Source organism: Hesperophylax consimilis, chromosome 6 (assembly GCF_061612785.1).
Source record: "Hesperophylax consimilis isolate HC1 chromosome 6, BYU_Hcon_1.0, whole genome shotgun sequence".
In the NCBI taxonomy this organism is placed as follows: Eukaryota; Metazoa; Arthropoda; class Insecta; order Trichoptera; family Limnephilidae; genus Hesperophylax; species Hesperophylax consimilis.
Window position 1 is genome coordinate 21,375,062 of NC_142841.1, and position 24,847 is coordinate 21,399,908.

General features: G+C 34.0%; 2 protein-coding genes across 2 annotated transcripts in view; one reads left to right on the forward strand and one right to left on the reverse strand.

The window, feature by feature from the left end:
• Positions 1–12,194, reverse strand: part of LOC149423059 (uncharacterized) — a 44,109-nt gene extending 31,915 nt beyond the window's left edge. Inside the window, exon 1 of the mRNA XM_089633040.1 lies at positions 12,050–12,194. Coding sequence (XP_089489166.1) covers positions 12,050–12,194 — 145 coding nt within the window. The remainder of the gene's footprint in view (positions 1–12,049) is intronic.
• The window catches only part of TkR86C (Tachykinin-like receptor at 86C), a 521,539-nt gene continuing 508,869 nt past the window's right edge, over positions 12,178–24,847 (forward strand). The window contains exon 1 of the mRNA XM_089632445.1: positions 12,178–12,292. Coding sequence (XP_089488571.1) covers positions 12,196–12,292 — 97 coding nt within the window. The 5' untranslated portion in view covers positions 12,178–12,195. The remainder of the gene's footprint in view (positions 12,293–24,847) is intronic.

Below are 24,847 nucleotides of genomic sequence, written 5' to 3' on the forward strand. Positions count from 1 at the left end.
ACTTTTGGTCTTGGAACAACAAGGTTTTATGCTATGGATATTTTTTATTTACATACATTTGTTAACATGTAATTTTTGGGTTATGTAATATAATGTGTATTTGTTGGGTTAGCTAGAAGAAATAGGATAAAACCTATAAGCTTTACCCTTTGTATTTTTTTGTGCAGTAAATATTTTTTTGAATTTTGAACTTTGATTTATTAAATTGAGATATGAAGTTCAAACATTTGATTTTCATGAAAAAATCAACGCGCAGAATATATTTTAAGTGAATCCTATTAATTTTTGTGAAAATTCTTAGAATGAAATACATTGCACTTAGCCAAACAATTAAGTAAAAAAAAGTCGTTTAATTTATAATATATTTTTTAAAAATTAATGATAAACATTCCCGGGTGACGAATAACCTGACAATATTTGAAAATCTTCTACTACAACCCACAGTACGCGGAAAATGTTGCTTGTGTTGTGATGGAGGATTTAGCCAGCCGAGGAATTGAACACACTACGTCTGGGTGGGACCAAAACGCGATGCCAACTCAGCCACTGACCAGATAGAATCCCGATGCTTTGAAAATCAGTAATTTAAAAAATATATATATAGATATTTTTACACACTTTACAAATATAAGGCAAAAATCCCGATAAACTGCTTTTTAACAGTTTGTCTAACGGTTTTTTTATATTATAAATATTATTATGGTGAGTTTACAGTTATATTTTTACAATTATATGTATTAAACAAAAAACTAAAAATTTTACAGAAATATAGCAAAAGAAAATTATGAAAAACATGAATAACAATTTTAAAAGTCTTTAGAATAATATATCATTGTAAGCTAATACAAATTAATTCTTTCAGTAAGCCAAGTCTTCAGTAAGTTCAACAATTGTTTGTTTTGGGCGCAATTTTTAATTTCAGCAGGTAACATATTAACAGAACTGGGAATCATATAGTTTAACGTTCTTTGTCCATATTTATTTGTATGCTTAGGAACAATTAGTCATTAATTAAAGTTAAAACGAGAATTATGATTGTGTTCTAGCCTGTTTATATAAAAGTGATTATTTATGTGCTGAAATATAATTTTGTACTACAGAATTGCTCTCACTGAAAGAATTTTGAGACTCAAACACAATGCAATTGGAGCCATGTTGCTTCAAAAATATTTTATATTGGCAGATAGAACATTGTTACCCATAAAATTTGCAAATGGAAACTTGTTGTTCAAAAAGAAATGATGTGAAGTATTTTAAAATTGAGCTTTGTTGCATAATTATCTGTGAAATTTACACGAAAGATGGACATATTTTAGATGGGGTTTTAAAATTTTGGCCTAAATATCCTTTGTTATAAATCATAAACTCAATGGTTACAAACTCGAGAGCCACTCTATAAGAATTCATGTACACATATTTTCATGTATATATTCATGTATATCCATGTATCATGTAACACGTACTACATTTTGTACATCAGCGCTTTTTTTGTGAAACATAAAATACACAAAAGCCACCAGTCGTAAAATTGAACTCGCTTTGATCAGTTTTTGACTGTCCTATAAAACAAAGACAAAAAAATCGTAAAGCCGCCAATCTTTCAACCTAACAGGGGCATTCCATATTTTATTTATTTTAAATATTTTGATTGACCTTGTATAATTATAGGTATTACCTACAAATTTTCATGGAAAACCTATCTCGTAAATTATAGTTTAATGGGTTTATCTGGCAAAAATACATATTTCAAAAGAACATTTTTTTGTTTTTTGCTCAAAAAATAGTTTATGGGAAATAATATATTGTATCGTGATATTTTGATCGGAATTTATGTTCAAATGGGATTAAATTGTTCATAAAAATACTCTCCAAAAAGATAAACGTCTTATTGTCATGGAAAATGGTGAAATCGTGAAGCAAAATTTGCGTCACTTCTAAAGAAAATATTGTTGAAATCTTTACACCTCAAGAATTCAATTACTTTTCATTATTTATGGACCATAGAAAAGGTAAGGGTTGATATATTCAGGGTTATGATGAATATGTAGACATAACCATCTTAGAAAAATGTTCTAAGAGGCCTCCGAATAAAGTTTAAGTAGATCGTAATAAACTAAATAAACAATAAATATGCTTCCTCTGAAAGTTTCAAGTAAACGTCTTTTAAGGAAATTGAAATTCTTTCATTAGCGATCACTTATTATCAAATTGGTTCAAATCTATAAAACTCTAGAATTAACCTATTAACAGCAAAAGCATATATAACCATTTGTTCTTTCGTTTAACCTTGGTAGCATGGGCCAGTTACCTATACATATAATTTCAATGTTTTTAGTAATTTTGCAATGTGATCTAACGTAGTTATTTTCAAAATGAAGATATGACGTGATAATGCGTGCGATCAGGAATTAGAAAGTTTTTTTACAGTAAAGAACTCTATCGGTAATCGATAACAGTGAGGAAGAAGCGGGGGAGAAGATCGAAAGATGGCGACAGACGTGAAATTATTTCAGACGTAGTATGTCGATATTTTACTGGGAGATTGCCTACTGTTTTTTTTAATTGAATTGAAAATGCTGGTTTTAATTACCGGCGTGGGATTATTGTTTTTTGAAATTAAATTCCGGTTCGGAAGGCGGCCAGACCGAATGTAAAGGAGTTTTTTTAAAATAACGCAAAATCGCGTATGTTGGGACTATCAATGGCATCAATTCAATTTGATTGATTAATGTGAACAATCAAAAAACGAAACAGGGTTTTTTAGGAGGCAAAGTTACGGACCCCCTGAAGAGAAGTTCTTGTTCTACACTAATGTAAGTGACCTATAAAAGTTCTTGAAGACCTTAGCTGAAACCTTTTTGAGTTTCTTTGGAAGAAGAATTCTCAAGATCCGATAGATCTGCATGAGCAAATCAATTGAGAATTACCGCAGAGGGCCCTGCTGGGAGTCAAAATGGAAGGCAGAAGCCGATTCGGGGACCGATAATAATTTAAAGAAATTGACTTTAACAAACTATTTTCAATAGTAGATTGAAATCGCATGGTAATAATAATGGTTATTTGTTCAACGTATTCGTGTATCAATGGTGATTTTTTTTAAATCATGAGTAATGAGCGCCATCCTTTTTAGAGAGAAAAGGAAACTAATAAACCTTTGAGAAAATTTACTTCGGGTTGTATGCCTATGATTAGTAACAAAGCAATAGTGGTAATGCAACTTACGATTCATATTAAGTTATAAAAAACAACTTACGACCTATCCTGAAAATGGCTCTACAAGGGCTTAAGTTAGTAACACCAAGCAGCGAGCGGAGTAGATACTTCTGGTTTCTTCTCGAATGACACATGTCGTGGTGTAAAACTGATTACTCCAAGCTTTGATGATGATTTTGGCGATTCTTGATCCAAGATTAAGGTAGTGAATCGGCCTTGATTCAGGCCAAAACCTCTTGACGGAATTCTGCAACTTCTTTTGGTATGATTGGTTGGTATGGACTATCCAATCATTACGGTTTGAAATTAGCCTCACCGGGCTAAGAGATAAACCGAATACGTAGGATTCACATTGTTATTCGGTCTTGATTCATCAATAAGGCGAGAGCTCCCGTTTTGTCTGGTGATTTGACAAAACTTGTGTTATGTAAATAATAATTACATTTATTAATAATTATTTTCCTAAATAAAACCCACAATAGTAATTTGTATCAACCAACCCCGGTGAAATTTAAATAAATAACCGACCGTAAATTATCAAATTTAGTTCTGTTGTTTTGGCGACAGACCGCGAACTTCTTAAATTATCACCGCAAGGAGAAGCGACGGTAATTTGATTCGTCAAGAGTAAATGGGTTTCATTTTATAAACATGTGTTAAAATTCCCGTGAAGTCAATAGTGAAACAAATCTAATGATCCTGCTGGTTTTTAAGTAATCATTTGGGTGATTCTCTCAAAATATCCATCTTAATTCATAATGGCGGTTCTGTGACGACCTTGCCGATTTTAAATCTTAATTTATTCTTGTCATCCGCATACAACACGGAAGGAAAGTGTGTTTCTCGACGTCGTACGGCCCATGTGCAAAGTTATACGCCGCAAAATCTCAAATCATTGTGTTAAATAAGTTGAATTCTAACCACGTTGAAACCGATGAGGTGTAAAATTTCAACCAAGATGGCTATCGCGCCCACATGCTACGAAAAGGTAGATACGTACACGATTGCTGTCTACGCCGTAGCCTTGGCCTACATACCACCCACCGGTTCGATCTAGAAACATACAGGAACCCAACTCATCGCCGATATCATAGCTAAGAGTTTTATTTCGATATGGGTTATCAAGTATAATGATTAGGTACCATTTTTATTTATTTTATATTCATAAAATCTCAAAATTAAACTATTTTATTTTCTGTACTAATCCTAGAAACCAATTAAAAACAGTGCCCACGTCTCTGTAGACAGTCAGCTCTACTTATACTGAAGATCTGGATTCCATATAAAGGAAGCTTAGCGCCTATTTCATAAATTTAAATAAATAAGCCTTCAGCCCTAATATAATTTGGCACGATAATCTTTTGTAATATTGGCGCCTACGTAGATTGGCCCATGTTCTATAGCATGTGACACCTACTCAAATATTAACAATAACATTGGCGTTCCACGTACTATTATAACAGTTTTTTCTATCATAACCATAGACAAATATCGGGGATACCAGTGCATAAAAGAGTCAAAGATAAATTAATGACTAGGAACATAGGTACCCTTTAAAGTTGCATTTTTTTAATTGTCCCAAGCGAAAAAGTACATATTTCACCCTTCCAATGACAACCCGCTTAACATTAACCGCACATCGCACCTCAATAGCATGAGAAGCGAGACTATTTGTGATACTTGCTGACTGAGCAGAACAAAGTAAGGTGGGTGTTTTAACTCTTTTCTGTAAAAGAGGTTACCTTAAAAAAATATCCCAGCAGTGAATCAATTTTTTGAATTGTGTTAATTAAAATATATATTTAAAATAAAATCCAATATTTTAAATAAATTAGATTGAACGTTCGTACATACCAGCCCAAAATTCTTGCATAACAATAATATTCAAAATACTAACTACACTCCCCTGCTTGGGCATTAAACGGGGTTTTTAGAAATCAGACTTCGATAGTAATGTTCTTCTTGTTTTGAAAGTCAAGTGTGTAAAATTTAATCAATCTCAGAATGAAACTATTGATTTTTATACAACTCAAACAAACACCAGTAGCCACAGACAACCTCATTTTTATATAAATAGCTGAAGTGAAGCTGGCGTTGCTCTTGGTAAGTGATGATTTGGTGTAAAGTTTTGAGTTTGAGAAGCAATCTGGGTGTAGATTCTTGGTGGGGATAATAATATTTTTTTCAATAATTGAAAAAGTACATTTTATAAATATTTGGTTAACTTCGTCGTGCCATATTTCCCCGGGCATCTCCAATTTTTTCAGTTCCATTCTCTTCCGCGTCATATAATCTCACAACACTTCTTTCTACATGCATCAGCTCTCTATACCTGAACAATCTAAGCATCCCTTTCTGCATCTCATCCGTTTTCCCTTACATCAGTCTTAAACATACCCGTTGATTCCGTCTACCATTCACTTCGACTGCATACATTCTGCTTACATACGTTTCTTAGTTCATCATATACGCCTTATTTTATAAAACATGATTACTTGATTCACTTGATCTTGCCATATCTTCCTCGAGTATTTACAAATAGTTGAATAATGAACTTTATAATTCAATATCCTTATTGAATAAATAGACTGTGCAATCTCAGACTGTCATATTACAAGCGTAAAATTAGGTACAATTCATTTCAAGAAAAATAATGATTAAATTAATGGTTTATGAATGATAATATAAAATATGGAAACAGATTAATTTTAAATTGAAAAGCATTTTCAAAAGATTAATATTTACAAACTCGTTTTCTTCTTGGGAGAGTTTTGAGTGAATAAATTACATGGGTTATTATTTTATGATGAACTTTAAATGCAAATTTACATAGCTATTAGACATGAAAAATACTAAGAAATATCAATTTATTTGTGAAAAGCCATCATTATTTAAAAAGTAGTTGAACATTATAGTTTGTTGAGACATATGCAAATACTACTGACATATTCATATTTGAAAAAAAAGATTTCACTCAGCCAACAGTACATTTTAGTACTACAATCATTGTTTTAATTTCTTCAATAATTGCAAGATAAAAAGTATTATATTTTCATAAAGCAAAACAATATTTGATTTATCTTTCAAATTCAATCAAAAAAGTATTATAAAAATCGATTCATCCACACAAAAATTCGTAAGTAATACCCACGTGAAAATTTTGATATGAAATAAAAATTCGTTTTTATTTTTATATGTAATTTTTACAGTTATGTTATATTTTTATATTCAGATACATTGAAATAAATAATAATAGCTCTGTTACATTATATATATATATATATATACATAATGTAAAAGAGAATATATATATATACTTCTTAAATGTGTAGTATATATATACTACACATTCTATTACACATAAAGCAGGTAAATAAATTGATTTTTGTAAATCAACTTGTGCTTTGAGCTTAGAGCTTTTTTGAGCTTATTGCTTTTGACCTTCCAGTTTGTCAAGAAATTCGAAGAAAGTTTTGAGTCCCCGCGTGCTTCGTGCCCTTTATGAGAGAGCATTCAGATGAAGACAGTGCGACTGTAAGGATCCTCTTATTTTGAACAAATCAAATTTATGTATAAGAAAAAGATAATCGACCCCGCAATTGCTAATGCCTTTCTAGGGCATCTCCGACTATTTTTACCATTCAATACTGTACACTACAATTTTATTGTTAAAAGAATGGTTTACATCGACTTAAATTCGACTCCATATCTCATTCCAGTGCATAGATATTGCGTGAAGTATTCCTCGCACACATCTTTTTACATTCAAACCATCCAAATCACTCCTATCACTCATAAGAACAAATATTGAAATTTTCAGCGATATCGGTCGACTACTTTTCGAGTTTTGCGAGCACAAACATACGCAGGCTGAATTTTTATATATAAAGATGAAGTTGAAAATAATACAACGCCACGTTGAAAATAATTTATATCAATTGAACTTGCAGCAGAGCTTTCAAAGCATTAACATTTTACTACGACTTTTGTCGAAATGTACGGCGGGTGCATTTCCGGCACAGGAAATTACTTTGCATTGCGGAGTTCCTGTTTAAAGCAACAGAATTGTAAACGAATGGGTAAGCAATTCAAGAGCTGAATGTCTTGTAAAATAACAATTCGGCATTTACCGGCAAAATGTATTATAGGTATGTGTAATTAAGCGTTTCTCAACTATTTTCCCGTAGACTGGTTATGTTAACACTTCTGCTAACAAGCTGTTCTAAAAGTTGCATTGTCAGGAAGAATCAACTGGCTTCAATTTTTTAATTTTAAATTAATTTTTTTTTTGGTTAAGCCGGGCCAGTAGTGGGCGGAGACTTGAAGAAAAAATGAGATGAGTTATTACTTATTATTATTAGTAACGAAAGCAAAGGCTCAGAGATAAAAATTTATTTTTTAACTGCTGCGGTCTGAGTTTTCCTTCCATAAATAGAATTGAGGTAGCCTATTTTTCGTAGGAGCTTCTTCGGAAATTCTCATCAGAACACATATTATAACAGAATTCACATTCGTATTCATAGCGTTGAGGTAAGCCAACCTTCTTAGAAGGAAATCTTCTACGAAAAATTTTCTTACTCGTTGTCAATATATTGTCTTACAGGTTTTTCTTGTCTACTTTAAATTTCCTCCTTTTTTAAAAATATAACTAACTATCTATTCAATCGTTGAACAAAAACCAAAAAAAATACGGTCGCATCTAGAAAAATAAGGTCGCATCTAAGATCCCCATAAATATAAATTAGTCCCACAATTGTTGGACTTATTTTTGGTGCATTTAATGTAAAAAAAACATAAGTTATATATTTGGCCAAATAATGTACCTATACATGGATATATTCACAATGATATGTAATAATATGATGAGCATAAGCTGCAATAAAGGCGAGTACACATTATGGCCCAGTCAATAATAGTTTCTTAGAACAGGCACTGTCTAGTTAGAAAATAATATTAATATATAATATGATATGTATAATGTACGTCGAGGATAAGCCGCAATACAGACGATTTTACATTATGGCCTAGTAGATATTAGTTTCTAACTAGGGAGTGCCTGTTCTAAGAAACTAATAATTACATTTATTTTTGTTGTTTGGTACGAAACATGACATTATATTAATTTCTTTGTGTAAGTTATATATTAAATGCAAATAAAAGACAAAATATGGAAAAAAATTGAGAGCGAAAGTATAACCAGGCGCTCATCATAAATTATTAGATGACATTATTTAATAATGTTTCCGAATCTGTCCTACCTAAATTTAATAACCATTTTACTATTTTAAAGTTTCAGTTGTGAAGGGATTTTATTATGTATTTTTGGTCCGAGGTACTAGAATACTTTTCGATGTGTCGCTGTGTTGCTCGTTGCAACAGAAAAGTCATTTCTGTCTGATGTTTGTGTTCGAAAATTTTCATGTTGTTTTTATTTTTATGAACAAATATTATAATCTTTTTCATATAACACTGTTGAAAATCAAGTATATTGAATTCCTTTAAGAGAGCGTCAACCGAATATCTCAAGGGTTTCTTAATAGTTATACAAAGAATAGATTTCTGTGCCTTCAATAACCGTAAGTTATGAGTGAGTTACATTGCCTATAATATGTGTTTTTGAAAGTCTTGTGTTGACGAAAAATTCCCGCATTTAAATAAATATGTAAATCAGCGTGCTCACTCTTTTACCTACCTTTTTCAATTTGGTGTTTCCATTTGAGATTATTGTCAACATTTTGTGTCTCTTGCTTCTCTTCTATTATTTATCATTTGAGTAAGTTTTTTTTTTTAATTTTATAGATTTACTAGTGTTTTTTGACTGAGTATATTTCAGTAATTTTATTTTCGTATTTGTATAATTACTACTGAGTTTATGTAACGGTATTGTTCTGACGTAAAAGAATATCTGTAATCACCTTGCAATAAATATGATTTATAGTGCTGACTGTCAAAATATTATGCATGATCTATAATTTTAAATTGTTCAGTAAATTTAAAAAAATGTTCAAACATGTAAGAAGCTGAAAATTTTATTGTATCGACGCTATAAAGGATAAATGGCCAAAGAGCCATGCTGCCATTTATCTTTTCTTTTAGCCATTTATCCATGCTGCCATTTATCTTTTCCTTGAGCCATTTATCCTTTCCAACGTCAATTTAAAAATATTCTATGAAATATAATATTAAAAGATATTAACAAATCGCTCGCACATAGACAGTTGGTCTTAGTTTATTTAGTAAACAAGTAAATTGATGTAATTGCATTAATATAATAAACGGCATTCGGTAATTCTTCAGCGCCTTTCCTTTGTGTGCTGTCTGTTTTAGTTCAGAGGATCCATCAATCTGTGCACACGAAGTGGGAGAGATAATCACCACAGCGATAGATGTTACATCCCCTTTCCCGTCAAATTCTTTGACGGGGACTTCTTTCAAAGCAATGGTTTGACAGAGGTGTTCTGCAGAATTAACTTCTGTGCCCTCAAAACTGTTTCAACGCAAACGTAGAAAGGTACCAGATCTTTTGAAAAAGGCGATCGTCCACTCAATCCGTAAAAAGCGGGACTGCTCCGATCCTTCAATTTACCGTCTCATAGCCATTACTTTCATCCATTCAAAGGTGATGACAAATTGCTCACATATATCGATAATAATAACATCCTAAGCGATCGGTGATATTGATTTCGATGAAATCGATCAGGTGGCAATCTGCTCGCATATATGATTCGTATTTTATGGGTTTTTGGGGATCTGAGGTGAGAGGCACACAATGAAAGTCGGTCGTGAAGGTCACAGCGTTTATTGGTGAGTCAGGTAGCCGTGATGAGAGTTGACGTAGGACTGGTGTTGTATTCTCCGGGCTGTGATGGCTGTTCAAGCGCGGGTCTCGGGACTCGATGACCGAGGCCAAGGCGCTATGATGATGTCCCGTTGGAGTCCATAGTTGAGTACGGGCAAAGCCGGGAATATTGTCCTAACGCGCGGGTAAGAGGTGCGCGGGTTATCACTCGTTGAGCCTTGTTAACTGACGGCTGATTGATGACTGACTGAGTGCTCGCTGCGTCAGGCTTATTTATACGGTACAGCCGACGGCAACAGTAGCTAGATGAAATCGCAAATAAAACGGAGACACTCGCTCAGTCTGGGCCTTTCGGGAACTTTCTTTGGCGCCGCTATTACGCAGAAGCGATAGGCTAGAACCTTCTAGCGAGTTGGCGTAATGTGCCAGATCGACTTGCGACGTATTGTCGTAGGTAGGTCGCGTTGTTTACGATTCGTTTTCGGTAGTAATTTGCAAGTACCTAAGTAGGTCGAGTTTTTTACTATTAATAAGTTAGACTAGATTATTCTCTCAACGCCACAGGTTCATGGGTTCATTTTTTCTCAAGGGAAGAACAATTCGAATCGTAGTTTACGGCTCTTCTTCCTCTTTGTACCAAATAATTGCGGGGGTTTCAAAAGTATCTGTCCTACCGCCAATGCTGTTTTTGTTGCACATCACCGATCTCGTTGAATGTGCACGGATTCATTGCTCTCTGATGACAATACCGAGAGAGGATCAAGAGGGTTATCTTATTGACAAGCCCACTTATGATGTCCGAAAAGCTCGGGAAGTTTTGAGACAAAAAGTTGACCATCACCTCGGTTCGTGCCTCTGGTAAGGCTAACTTGGTCAGTTTCAACGTCTCTAAAACCCAAGGGCATCTGATTTCGGGAAAGGGTGAGATCAATGACTGGCTAGTGTAATTTTATGGAAGCACTCTTCCCAAAAAAGACTCCATTGAAATGCTTGTAGTAAGTATATCAGACCGGCTCAACACGCCTAAAAATTGAATTTGGGGGCCACGTCTGGGCTGGGGCCCCAGAATACTTCATAAACCTACTTGATTGAAAATCGAATGTTAACAGACCGATTGCCATATCTAATGCACATACGCAATGTGGCCATGCTGAATCTGTTACGTGGGTATTTTAATGGGGCCTGCTTTAAGGAGCTTGCAGCATTGATCCCCGTTTTTGATATTATGTGGAACGAGCTGCCGGTATCTGTTTATCCTCTTTTATAATCCGGGCCTCTACAAGACCCGCATCGGTAACTCCTTTACTACAGCCCCTACCTTAACCCGCCTCACAATGCTGCCCAACCGGGTGGCAACATAGTTTCCTTGCCTTTTTACAGTACAGACAGGGGCGTTCTTGTGAAGTGTCATATAAAAAAAGTAAAATAATACTTGTTAAACATTGAAGAAGATATTAACCAATGTAACATAACAATACAACGTATATATCAATGATATCAAACGAAAAATGTGAAACAGAAAAGACAGAAAAAGATTCAGTCGTATATGGGAATTGAAAACAGGTCTTCTGCCTTGCCGGGGCATTGTTCTGACCAGTCAGCTAATTCAACCATATCTATGTCCGTCATTTTTAACTGTATCTTATTTCAACTAAAAACTACTTACATTTTCACGCGTATTTTTTTTGGTTGATAGCATTGTGTTAGATTCTACCAGAATTAAATTGAGTGGCATTGCTCTGCCCCAGCAAGGCAGAGGTTTTGGTTCAATTCCTAGATAAGACTGATTCTTCTTCCGAGAGAGTTTAATTTTGTCTTCAATGATTAAATATTACAATCCATTTAAATAATTGAATTTTGACGGTCTTTATTTAGGACCAACTGAGGACGGGTTGATTCGCAGAATTTGAACAATTCATCAAATTTCAAAGTTAAAATTCAAACAGCCCGTCCTTAGTCCATCGATGCGAATATATTATTAAGTAAGAAGGAAGAGACGTATTCAGTTCCTTGTTAGTAAAATAATCCTTTATTTGCAGTTGATATCCTCGTGGGAGCTAGACTTCAACCGCAGCGTGTTCGTGGTGGGCGGCGCCGTGCCCTCGAGCGCCGCTGCTCTGTGGCCCACGGAGCCCGCGCCGCCCCTCACTACGCCTGGCCCCACGGCCGCCCCCGCCCCCATCATGCCGCCCTGGGCGCAGGCCGCCTGGATCAGCCTGTTCAGCGGCATGCTGTTTGTCGCCATCAGCGGGAACAGCATCGTCATGTGGATCGTCATTGGTAAATATGCTTATTGTTTTAAATAACTCATGCTTTGATTTTTCTGTTTTTATCAATGGAAAACGCCTCCCGTTTTAAAATTTGCTTCTCAAAGTTCTATCTGGAATAGACCTTTTCGATAAGACTCCGTTATAGGTAGTTAAGAATGGAGAATTTACTTACCTTTTTTTTAAATATAAAGAATTTACTACCTTTCGCAGTTGACCTTACCCCCTCAGGCCTCTGGCAAATTGACCATTATATTTTATAAACACACTGTCAGAAAGATGTATAAATATAATTTGTATATATTTCCGCTTCTAAATAAAAACCTACCAATAGAATATTTCTCAACATATCTGAAAATTGTTTTTTGAAAGGTGATAAAATAGGCTTTCAAATTTTATTATTAGAAATAAATATATATACTTTTTGAAATACTAAAATTTGTAAATCAAACGTTAAATGTTTAAAAATCACCTTACGTTTTTCTGAACTTAAATTACTGATAGCAAAAAAAAACATATATTTCATCAGACAAATGTTTTATAAATATAATAGCACACTCACTCTTGTTGTTTGATATAAAAAAATGTCATAAATTTTTATAAAATTGTATTCGGATCCTTTTTTCGGTTCCGGTATCACTTTTATTATGCTATAGCTAACTTCTATATATGAATATAAAGCGTAATGTTTTTTCTTTCTAACACCATTTACAACATATTTTTCACCATGACCGCAAGGGAGTTACAACGATTTCTATGAGACCATATGAGATCTTCCCAAAAGCCTGAGGGCTAATTAGTTCTCAAAGTTTCTCCGTTCCAACGGACTATGGTGTCTTTAGTTGGCTTTATTATCCAGAAGGAGGAAGAAATTAACCTTGGCAAGTCTCATTGGCAACAATGCTCCAATTGCGCCTGCACAGAATCGGTCCTGAGTTCCTATATAAATATCATAATGTCCACTATGCATGTAGTGCTGATCTATATCGAAAATAAGTAAAATTTATATCTTATTTAAAACAGAATAAATATTTTTTTAAGACAAGTGGTTCATTTTTTTCCATTGAAAATTATTTTAATTATAGTTATATAATTTTAACTTTTTTTTATTACACCTAAAGGATTTTGTATTACGCCCTAATGGGTTAATATGGATTTTTTGTTGATATCACAGACACACTCACTTTATAAAACGTTCGACACTGTTAACACAACCCAAACAAATTTACTTTAGTAAATAATTGCAATTTCTTTACACCTTAACATAATAGACGCTTAGGCGTGTGCGTATTTTTTTTCTATGACGTCGATAAAAACATTTTATGAAGCTGAGCGATAATATAACAGTGCAAGTAAAGGCCTCGCCCCGTCAATATCCCAAATAATATATTGTATGTTAATAGCTATGTGTGAGAAAACCGTATATCATGCTCAAACCGGGAGACAGGGAAGGTTTTTTTGTGAAATTTACATGAATACTATAAGTACCTATCAACCTACCATGTTTCAGAATGAATTAAATAGTATTCGTAATTATTTTTAAAACTCCTTGTATGTACATCAATCGATTTGAAAAATAGCGTTTAGAGGAAAACGACTATGCATGAAAAAACCTAAAATAATGCTTTAACCGTGAAACAGTGAGGGTTTTTCTACGTATGTACCAACCTACTATGTTCCAGAAAATATTATTCCTAATTATATTTGAAAATACATAGATGTACATATGATATTTACGATTTGAAAAATTATTTATCATCTCCTCGTCACACTATACTAACGGCCAAGTTGTAGGTACGGGAAACATTGCTAGAACTAAATGTTAGAACATTTACTTCTCTGTGGCTAGTAGTGGTACTTAACTTTAATCATAGATTTTCTAAGAAAACTACTAAAAGGAGATCAAAGGATTAGAGGCATCTCGAGGAAGAGATGAGTTGACAACAGAAGATTATCAATTTAGAGAACGTTGAGAGAAAAGAATGATTGTTTTCTTTATCCTTCATAAATCTAAATTCTAATCGAGAAATTTCATTTTCAGTCCAGCCGAACTATACAAGGGAAACATATTATTATCAGGAATCATAAAATATCCCAGATAAAAAATGATAATACAGCAATACAAAAAGCACATCTAAGCCAACGACCCATTTTGTGAATTTAATGGCTCCCATTTTCTGGGTTTAATTTTTTTTTAAATTTACTTCCAAATAATAAGGATTATTTTAGCGAACCTTTGTGTAGAGAAGCATAATCAAGTCCACTTCAAAAAAAGATTATTCGGAGAAGTCGGAAATTATTTTATTTACTCAAAAAATATCGCAGATATGGATCAAAGCATGACGTACAAGAATATTGTAAATTTTGAAAATTGAAATTACCATTTTAGAGTACTTAATTTTTGACTTTTTGAAAACAAGAACCAACATGCCGTTATTGTAAGTCTCGTAATTCCTCAAAACACTAGTATCCTGGTGTATGTTTATTTATTCTGTCAAAGTTGGTGCCTTTGACAATCGTTTTCAATGTATACAAAGAAGGCAACTTGACGTTTAATCTAATTCGTTCTTTATGCGCTGGACGGATCTTTGAATTGTGAATCTCTGGAATAAGGCTTGTATATACTGGATGGCGCGTATTGTATAATCAATATTCTCAGCAGTCTAGCGTGTATATATTACATATTATCTTTTAGGTCTGACCGTAAGGCTGGAAGCTTATTCGTATTTCATCTCGATAGCAGCTCAAGTGAATTCGTTGGGGAACTCTTATCAGCTAGTAAATTTCGTAGACGAAGTTCATTCACTTGAAAGAGGTAGTGGGTCAAAGTACCCATTAAAAATAACTTAGTAAATTGTTAATTAATAAATAATTTAAAAATTGAATTAATAGTGAAGCTAACAAAATTTTAAAATCACAAAATACATGAAATCTCAAAAATTAGTTTTTAAAAATTTCCGCGCTAAAAATTAATGAAAATAGAAAAATGCATTTCGTAACTTATTTGTAACAAACCATGTGTGACAAATAACAAGCCTTAACCAAGAACTTGAGTAAATGTCCGTAGTAAGACGATTCTGACCTACCTGCTCGCTACAGCATGCTGATAATCATTTATTCGCAGATGACGATAGCGTCCCTTTAGGCGGATTCAATCGTCATTGCGTCGCAACGCCCAGCCTACTACATATCTGTTTTCCGTATTTCCATTCTCATTGACTAAAAACTCTGCGATGTGTAAGTAGCTGGGTGAATGCCGCAGAAACTAACGTTCAGTTCATTCATTTGAGTGCGATACTAGAAGAAGAAGAAGTTGCAGGAAGATAATGGCATAAAAAATGATTTTTTAAATTTATTTACTGAGACAGTTGAAGATAGTACTAGGACAATACTATGTTGCTGTTAAATATTTCACATATTTTCTTTGTGGTCTGGTTTTACATAAAAATTTATTTTAGACATTAGTTCTTATTCAATTATATTGTTACTACTCTGTTTAAACCACACATTACTGTTTTTTAAGCCTATTAGTTAAAACTTTTAAGATTGAGGTATTTTAATCTTTCATTGCAATCATTTTCATCCCAGATCGGTGCCCTCAAGTAAACATAACCGTGATCTAGTGTGCTACCAGGGTTACATAATATACATACACATTTAAAGCTCTCGGGATTTTGAATGATTTCGTAACTCTAGTTAAGACCGAGAAGTTTTGCGGTTCGTCCTCTCTGCTTACCCCTGCGGGGAAAACGGCGTGATGGTTAGTTAGAGAGTTAGTTCTAAAATAAAGTAATTTATTTGCCTGTACACCATTTCTTTAGTGTGTAAACGGAACATAAGTTTAGTGTATAAGTTGATTTCTAGATGTCTGATTGAGATTGGTTTGTCTAAAGTTACACCATGGGTTTACCGCCATAATCAAATTCAATTGGTTCAGATCCATTTTAATTTATATTTACCAATAAATATATTATATTTAATTAAATTACATTAAAATAACTATTAATACAATAAATATTGTAATTTAATGTCATCGGCGTATAGCAAACAAATATATTGAAGCGAATAGGCAAGATCATTAATAAATAAAATTAGTAAATCCAATTCGTAATTTGAGGTATATCAACAGTCAGAATATTGTCATTACAGATATTATTAAGTGTTATTGAAGAAAAGAATGTTGGCTAAGACCGAAATTTATTTTTGTTAATTGTCAACCAGTGCAATGCATCGACATGATTCTTTACAAACGATAAAATAAGTTGGTTTGTGTTTTCACTTCTCGCAGTATTTTCCTGTTTTTTATTCACTTGACAAAAATCGTTCGTTTTCACGCACAAATGTGTCAAAATTATAAAAAAAAACTTTTTATCATATTATTTGTTCAGAGTGTTCCCCCGTCGACAATTAACATTTTTTAAATGGGTAGACTTTCTTTCAAGTTAAAAGTAAACATTGGAAGCTTTTTATGACTGGATTTAACAAGCTTTCCAGCGTAGGAGTTAAAACTGATGAAACACCCTTAGCAGCTTTTATAAATGGCATAGCTCCATTGTTAAACGAAAACACTTTACAGTCGCTCGGTAGGAGAGTTTCTTTGATGGTGCGACTTTTTCAATTTTTTTCCTAGGTCAAAAAAATTTGGGTTGGGTTAGGAGGGGGAGGAAAAAAATACAATATATAATAATCGGAATTATCTTTTTACGTCACGTCCTATTTTTTCTCAAGCCCATGTCTATTTATTTAATATCCACGGTATAAATATACCATAAACAATAATTGCACGTCATAAACAATAATTGCATTATAAAAGCATGATCAATAAAATAGAAATATATATTTTTAAGATAACAATTAATTTTATAACTGTTTAAACGTATGTAAAATGACAAAATAAAGTATAAAATTAATACGAATTCCAGAAGGACGTAAAAGTAAGAGACACAAGTATAACGAAGTATAATATAAAAGTAAAAGTGGACTAAGGTTAAATTAATATTGATAGAAAATATAGCCTTCTTGTAACTACTTTCCGTACAGTTAAATAGATCCGCCACTTTGGGGAACCTATTAAAAATTTTATGTAATCTAGGTACAAGCGAGTGTTTAAAATGCTAAGTCCTGATATTGCTTCATTTAAACAGGATTTTAAAACAAGTAGCCCTCGTGGGTACATGAAAATCAATGAGGTTGATTAAACCAACGCTGTACCATTTATAATTTTGAACATAAAAATGAAGTCGGATATAATTCTTCGATCTGAGAGTTTTAACAAATTTTATTCTTTCATAAAATAATTATAGTTAATGCTTTCAAAGGAAATACCGAGCTTAAAATTAATATGTTTTAAGAATTTATGTTGAATTTTTTCGATTGAAACTGAATGTATATTAAAATGGGAGGACCAACTTGAGGAAATATATGAGACATGACTTCGAACTCAAGATGTGTACAAAAATTTTCAAAGGTGTAATTATTCCTAAAGCCTTTAGAATTTCGAAAAATAAAACGAAGCATTTTCATTAATTTATTATTAACCCTCTGTCAGGCGCACCTATGTTCGAACCGAAATCGGGCGCACCCTGCCTGAGAGGCCACCCATATATTTTTAGCCCCCACCTTCCACTATATTAATTCTAATTCAAAATACTTGTCAGGTAGTCTTTATTAGGATCTATAGATAGTAATTAAATCAAATATAACACAAAATAACCAGTTTATTTAACATTACCAACCATAAACATAAATAATCAAAATAAACAATTTTCCAAAAACAGTGTTCAAAATAATTGGTCAAAGTGAGATCCGAAAAAGTAATAAAAGTTTTAAAGTAATAAAAATTTAAAGGTAAGGTAGGTGGTAGTCTCTACTGACTGCAGCCGTAGCCAGATACGGACGATGAGGCTCCCAAATCAGCAGCCGAAAAACCAGTTTGGCACAGCGCGTTTACGTGGAGTAAACAGATCGGTTGATGACAACCTGATTCAAACACGCATATTCTACACTTTTGCCTTTTGGGAGGTGTTGTAGGGATGTGTTTTTTTTTTGAAGCGAGTTTGCAACTGAATCGGCATTCCACTTGTATTCAGACTTGGCCGAGTTAGTTCTCCGATGTCGCTCTCATCGCCTAAATCTTCAACCAAAGCTAGATTTTCAGAAGCATCATCATCGAGAAGAAACTTCACCATATAATCAACATCACTGCGTTGAGAGAGATCATTTTTTCTAGGCATTTCGGTAGAAACATATGTATATAAAATGCCTAAAACTGAAATTATAATTCAATCGGGTGCACTCTGCCTGAAAGGCCAGGGTCCAATACAGCACTTATTTCTCAAGATACTGATAAACTCAATACAGAACAGGCATAATTGAGTATAATAAACAACTGCAAATAAAAATATCCTTAAAAAAGTCACCTTCGAAATTGTGATGCAATCGGGCGCAGGCGGCCTGTGAAGCCAGGGAAGGTGTAAGTGAGCTTCGTAAAGGCCGATGACTGACTTAGGGTTAATTGCGTTTATATGGGATATAAAGTATAATTTAGAGTTTAAAATGATGTCCAGGTCATTGGTTTCTTCGACATAGGTAAGGGTTGAGTGATTAAGTTGATAAGAATAAACACTTGGCTAACTTATATTTTTATAATCATCATAGTTGTTCGACCAAGAAAATACGAACTGGAAACCTTTTTTATTTTAGCGACCGCATAAGTTACAGTACATTGTACTTACAAAATAAAATGGTGAATTAAATTATAGAGTTGGTGTTTATTATTACTCCTCACTAGGGAGTCCTGTGCTGAGGCGGACAAAACTTATTTACTTCTATTTTATTTGTCTTCTATGTTGGTTTTAGTGTTTTTTTAAGAGTTTCGTCATGCTTACTTTTGAGAATAAACTGAGACAAATGAACAGTTTTTCGGCCATACGATTAAATTTAAGATATACGATTTTTATATTGTTAGTAATAATTACATTAAACTTTCTATGAAGATTGTAATTCGTAGATTACATGAAAAGATTCTTTCAACCAAATATAAAGGAAACAGACAAATGTTTATCTCTCTCTCAATGGTTAGATGTTACCTATTTTCACAAATGTTAGTTATGCATGAAGAAGTTTGAGGCCTTTTTGTTTAAGAATCTACAAAATGAAAAAAAGGTTGTCCTACGTTAACGCTCACCGATTTTGGACCTCTTAAAAGGTCGGATATGCTCAAAACGTTCAACAACTAAATTTGTATGTTTTTCGGACCCTGTCGACCTTTTACCCTATAACAATGAACCTGTACTATGGACAAAGGACTATCGACTTGAAAAAGTACAAGAGCTTTAATTAAACCAACATAGTTGCTTCCCCCACAATTTAAATGAAGCATCACACCTTCATTTTTTTGAGATATCGTTATTATTTACAAATTTATTTAATTCCGAAAAATATTTTAAGTAATTTTTGTGTCTTCTTTTCATCCTAGGAATTTGTTTTCCTCGTAAATTTTAACCCTTTCCACAGATTGCGACATTTTAAATTACAAAAAATATTAATTTTGCTTTTTGTTTATTTAATATTAATTTGCTACGGCTAAAACTTATTTTTCACTTTAGAGATTATGTATGACAAACAAATAAGTAATACAAGGTAAATCAACACGTACCCGTAAGACTTTAAACCAGTGATTCCTGAGCATATTTGGAGTAAAAATGTAGATGTCATTTTGCTATTGAATGATTTTTTTCTCAATTCAAAACGATTCAAAATATTCTTCCAACACCTGTCGCCACTGATAACACTGTACCCGTTACAACGGATCACGTGATACGCATTCTGTCCCGTCTGTACGTTGCTACCTAATTGAGATGGAGTATATACCACGTGATGCTCTAGGTTGTACTCAGTGACGACGTGTGATGTGATAAGTTTATTTTAGTTTTTTTATTGTAAAAAATATCTCTATTTAAAAATACTAAGGAATCACTTGTTTAAGTCTTACGATTACGTGCTTTTACACCCTGTATGTCAGTGTTCCGCAAACTTTTTATGTTCACGGTACACCTAACTAATCAATAAATTTTAACGGTACACCAAAGAAAAAAAAAACAAGGTAAATTTTGGATAGGATTGGCTAGGCTTATTACGAATAACGGCGAACTTTGAGGTTAAACTACGAAAGCTGCATGTCATCATAATTTAAAAAAAATATCCCAGGTTTTGAATGGTTTGTTTGGCAAAGCAGGGTTTGTCTAGCCGGGTTTGTGTAATTATGATTGATATGTATCACATAACAGTGACAGAATGACCGCGAACTGTCACCGAATCGGTTCGAGAAGTGAATTTTAATTTTACGCAATTGATAATTAAAATGCTTCTTTTTCCGTCGCCACCAAGCCAAAAAGTTTCCTTTTATAGTAAGTACGGCATATCTAAAGTTTTTTTCTAAAAATTATTCATAATAAGCGTGGCCACTCCGAACCAAAATTTACCAAAAACAATATTTTATTAATATTTATTATTAAAATCAATATAACATGAAAAGATGTTTAATGCGAAATGTGGGCCTGTTTAACTGAACACAGACGATCAAAATTTGGAACAATCGTTGATAACGCTGCTCGCATCTCTTCGTCGATCGTCCTCAGGCGTTCTCTTTTTTTTGACTTTATCGTTGTGAGAGTTGAAAACCCCAATTCGCATAAATAGGTCGTAGCAAATGGTAATAGAATTGCAATAGCTCGCTTTGACAGGAGTGGATACTCATTTTTTACGTGGAGCCAAAAATATGCTAACTCTGTTTCAGAAAATTTTAATTTTAGTGTCCGATCAGTTTTAAGCTCCATGAATCTGATTTATTCCTGCTCGTTTATTGGTAAATGTCCAAAGGAAATGCTTTCCGAAAATGGATTTCTTACCCAGTCCATAGGTTGCAGGTCACACTTAGGAAAATATGAGTTCATTTTTTCTGCTAACAGCTCCAAGTGTTTCACTATCAAAGCCACCTCCGGCCGCCGCGCCGCACAGAAAAGTAAAGACCGATTTACAGAGCACTTTGTGAGAAGTGACGCGGGACTCGCGGCACACTTACAAATGGCCACGGCACACCAGTGTGCCGCGGAGCACACTTTGCGGAACACTGCTGTATGTAACCACCATCAATCCTTAAATGTTTGACAAGTAGTAGCAGAGTAAAGATTTAATCCACCTTCCAGCAACATTTTCTGCTTAAAATGACGGAAATTGGAGGAAATAAAAAAATATTTAGGATTTTCGTAACCCGTTTATTTATAAAAATATCATTCCACATGAGTTGCGTAGAATAACATCGCATCTCAAGACGCAATCGAACTGGAAATGTTGTTTTTTTTTAAGTACTTAGTTGATTCAGAACTGTCGATAAATTCTGCATTCCTCCAAAACGGGTAACATTTAAGTCACGTTCATCGAATAAATTTTATTTTTTGCCCCATGTTTCGTTTCGTTTTAGGCGCCGCGCTTTGGGAAATGAAATAAATAAATTGAACGGTGAAACAACAACTATAGTAAACAATGTTCAAGAAAGTCTTTCCTATTGGTGCAGTTAGTTGGACGTTTATTGCGTTGTGACTTTACTCCCCGGAGAGCAGTGGACTGTAATACCTAATTGCAGGAAAGGTGCAATGCGACACTTCTATAAAATTTTTACGATAATTTCCATGGGAAACGGTATCCGGTAGTATGTTTGAGTTAGTTTTTTTTATATATTAGATTTATTTATTTATATGTTTATATATATATATATATTCAAAAACAGTATATTAACCAATACATTGCATTTTTTTTTTTAAATAACAACAGAATATTTTGTATAATAAATACCTCTGTATGGTTACTTATGGGACAATAAGGTTGGATGTAGGTATACAGAGTTAAAGGTTAAATAATACTTCGTGCTTAAATTCATTGCAGTACATTTGGAAAATATCCACATTTCCTGCGAGGCTGTTATTTATCCTTGTATGTAAGTCTTCCCTGGGGCATCAGCGTTGGTAAGTTGGTTCTGCACCTGAAAAAAACCAGAAACCTGTGTCGTGAATCCGGAACATATTACCTATCTGTCTGGTATTGATAATAAATCGTTCAGAAGCTTATAAGCACTCAACAATAATGAGACATTTCTCCTGGAACTAAGGCTGCAGTAACCCAGCAACCCTGAGAAAAATGATGTTGTATATGTAATTTTTTTTCTTGACCATGTCCTCTGGCCCCCATACCTGAGATCCACTCTAAAGAATGCTACGCACTAAGCTAAAATAGAACAGCCTTATTACTGCAAGATTGGTCATTTCCATTGGATTTTTAATGACAAAACCCAACACTTTGTGACTGTTTTTCTTTTTTTTCAATATGAACCTGAAATGTTCATATTCATTATCATGAGCGTTATACGCATTCACTGATCTTTTTATCTCTCACCTGTCGTCCATGATTGCGTTAATTGCGGTTTATTGACTTTTAATCCGCGATTGCAATATTAAAGTAAAACTTGAATGTAAAGTAACAACATACAAAAATACAAGACGTTACAGGTGTGATGTTTTGGATATCCACAAAAACAAACGATAAATAATAAACGAACGTGCTCAAAAAAAATTTTTTTGTTTAGACAACGACGGAAGATTTATGGACAGACAGGCCTGGAGTAAACAGATTCCCACGGGAGAGGAGAGACCGGAGGGACAGTCGAGTTTTGAACTTGGGTGCATTGACAGCCCCGAGAAAGGGATACAAATCAGAAGTGTTGTTTGAAGTTACAGTTAATTATTGAATTCAAATGGTATTAGAGAATATTGCGGAATATTGAATTAAAGTGAAAGATTATTGATCAGGTGTTTGTGTGAAGTGAAAGTGGTTCGACTCAGTGGGAAAACAATTAATAATAGTGACAATAATAATAATTGGATAATTTGTAGAGCGCCGTTTTGTAAAAACCCACCTCAGGGGCGCCAGGTGTTGTGCAATCGCGATTGTGTTATAAAGTTGTGTTGATTTAAACGTGATTTCGTATACAGTTCGAACTAGATTGCTTGTCTTAAAAACATGAAAATAATAAAAATAATGATTGCGTTTTTAAAATAGAGTGAATGTACTTAAAGGCAGGAAGTGTTTAATCGGGCTAAGTTATTGATTTGGCGAGATGGCATTCTATCCACGGAGACCGAAAACCAGAGAATCAAATAGATTATTAACTGTGGGTTCGAATCCTAACAGATTAGGGAGGTACAATTTTATTTACAGGAATATTTAATTACCCTTTTATAAGCGTAGGGAGGAGGTCGAAAATTAAAGTGATTTAGCTATATAGTGTAACCAGGTAAGTTTCACACGAGGATTTGGAGGTGACTAACAGGGTGAGTTTTTTATATTATTTATTAAATTTCAGAGGACCCTTTTAATAATAGGATACAACCGAGGTACAGGAACCGAGTTTGCAACGCCTGCAACCCAAATAATCTTCCCATAAGAAGGGATACGCTAGGCGCATTGTCAATCAGCTGTGAGCGAGAGACGAGTCAACGACCTTTACATATATAGGACAAGACGCAGGTACAGTCAGTCAAAGGGGAAGTTTTGCTAGCGTATGCCGTCCCAAATTGAAAGCGATCGGATGCAACCAGACGGAACAAAATGAAAACTTTTCTTCCGTTATTTGACCTTCTAATTTAATACTTTTCATCTATTATTTGACTTTCTAAGTTACGAATTGGGATGCACAAAAACAAATCTAAAGTCGAAAGAGGGAGATGGTAATCTCCGAAATAAAACTACCAACCGAACAACTTTTCTCAACAGGTATCTTTCGAGAGGTAGGCAGCCTCTTTAAATTAAATGCAAAAAATCAAACCAATTATCCGTTTATACCTTACCTGAGAGGATAGGTATTCAGTAGAAGTTACCCATACCTAATACACGAGGATGCTAGTAACCTCATAAAATAAATACTGGAACCAAATATTAAAATACAGACAGTCCTCATCCCAAATTTGGCATTTCGAGTAGACCTTACATATATCTCACATGATAATTGGCTGAATGGGTAGGCACACAACCTATCGTTAATAAGCAGGCAAAATGTCGACAAGATCGTCGTGTGTTACCTATGTATTGACCTAGAAAGGGATGTAAATCCCCGACGGCGTGGGAGTTACAACGTTTTCTGGAGGTGGCACGTAACTTAGGACCTTGCGTGTCACATTTTCGCGACTAGATTCGTGATAAAGGGATGTTATGGTTTTCCCCTTCTACACTCAGTAAAGTAGTTTATCCTGGAGGTGTTTGAGATTGGGGCAATTCTGAAATTGGTGAAGAGACCTGGTTTTCTTTATTCTGGCGTGAAGGTTGCCGATTTGGAACAAGGGGAGACCCGGCCGGTTGTGATATCCAGACACGCAGATATCGATCGCCTTGCTCAAATTATCATCCATCAGTTTTGTTTGGTAAGAGGAGGAGTCAATCTTAGCTTGAAAAAAAATTCATTTCCTTTCCTCTCCTTCCCCTCCCAAAATATATACATGGATGGCGCCGACAACTAACA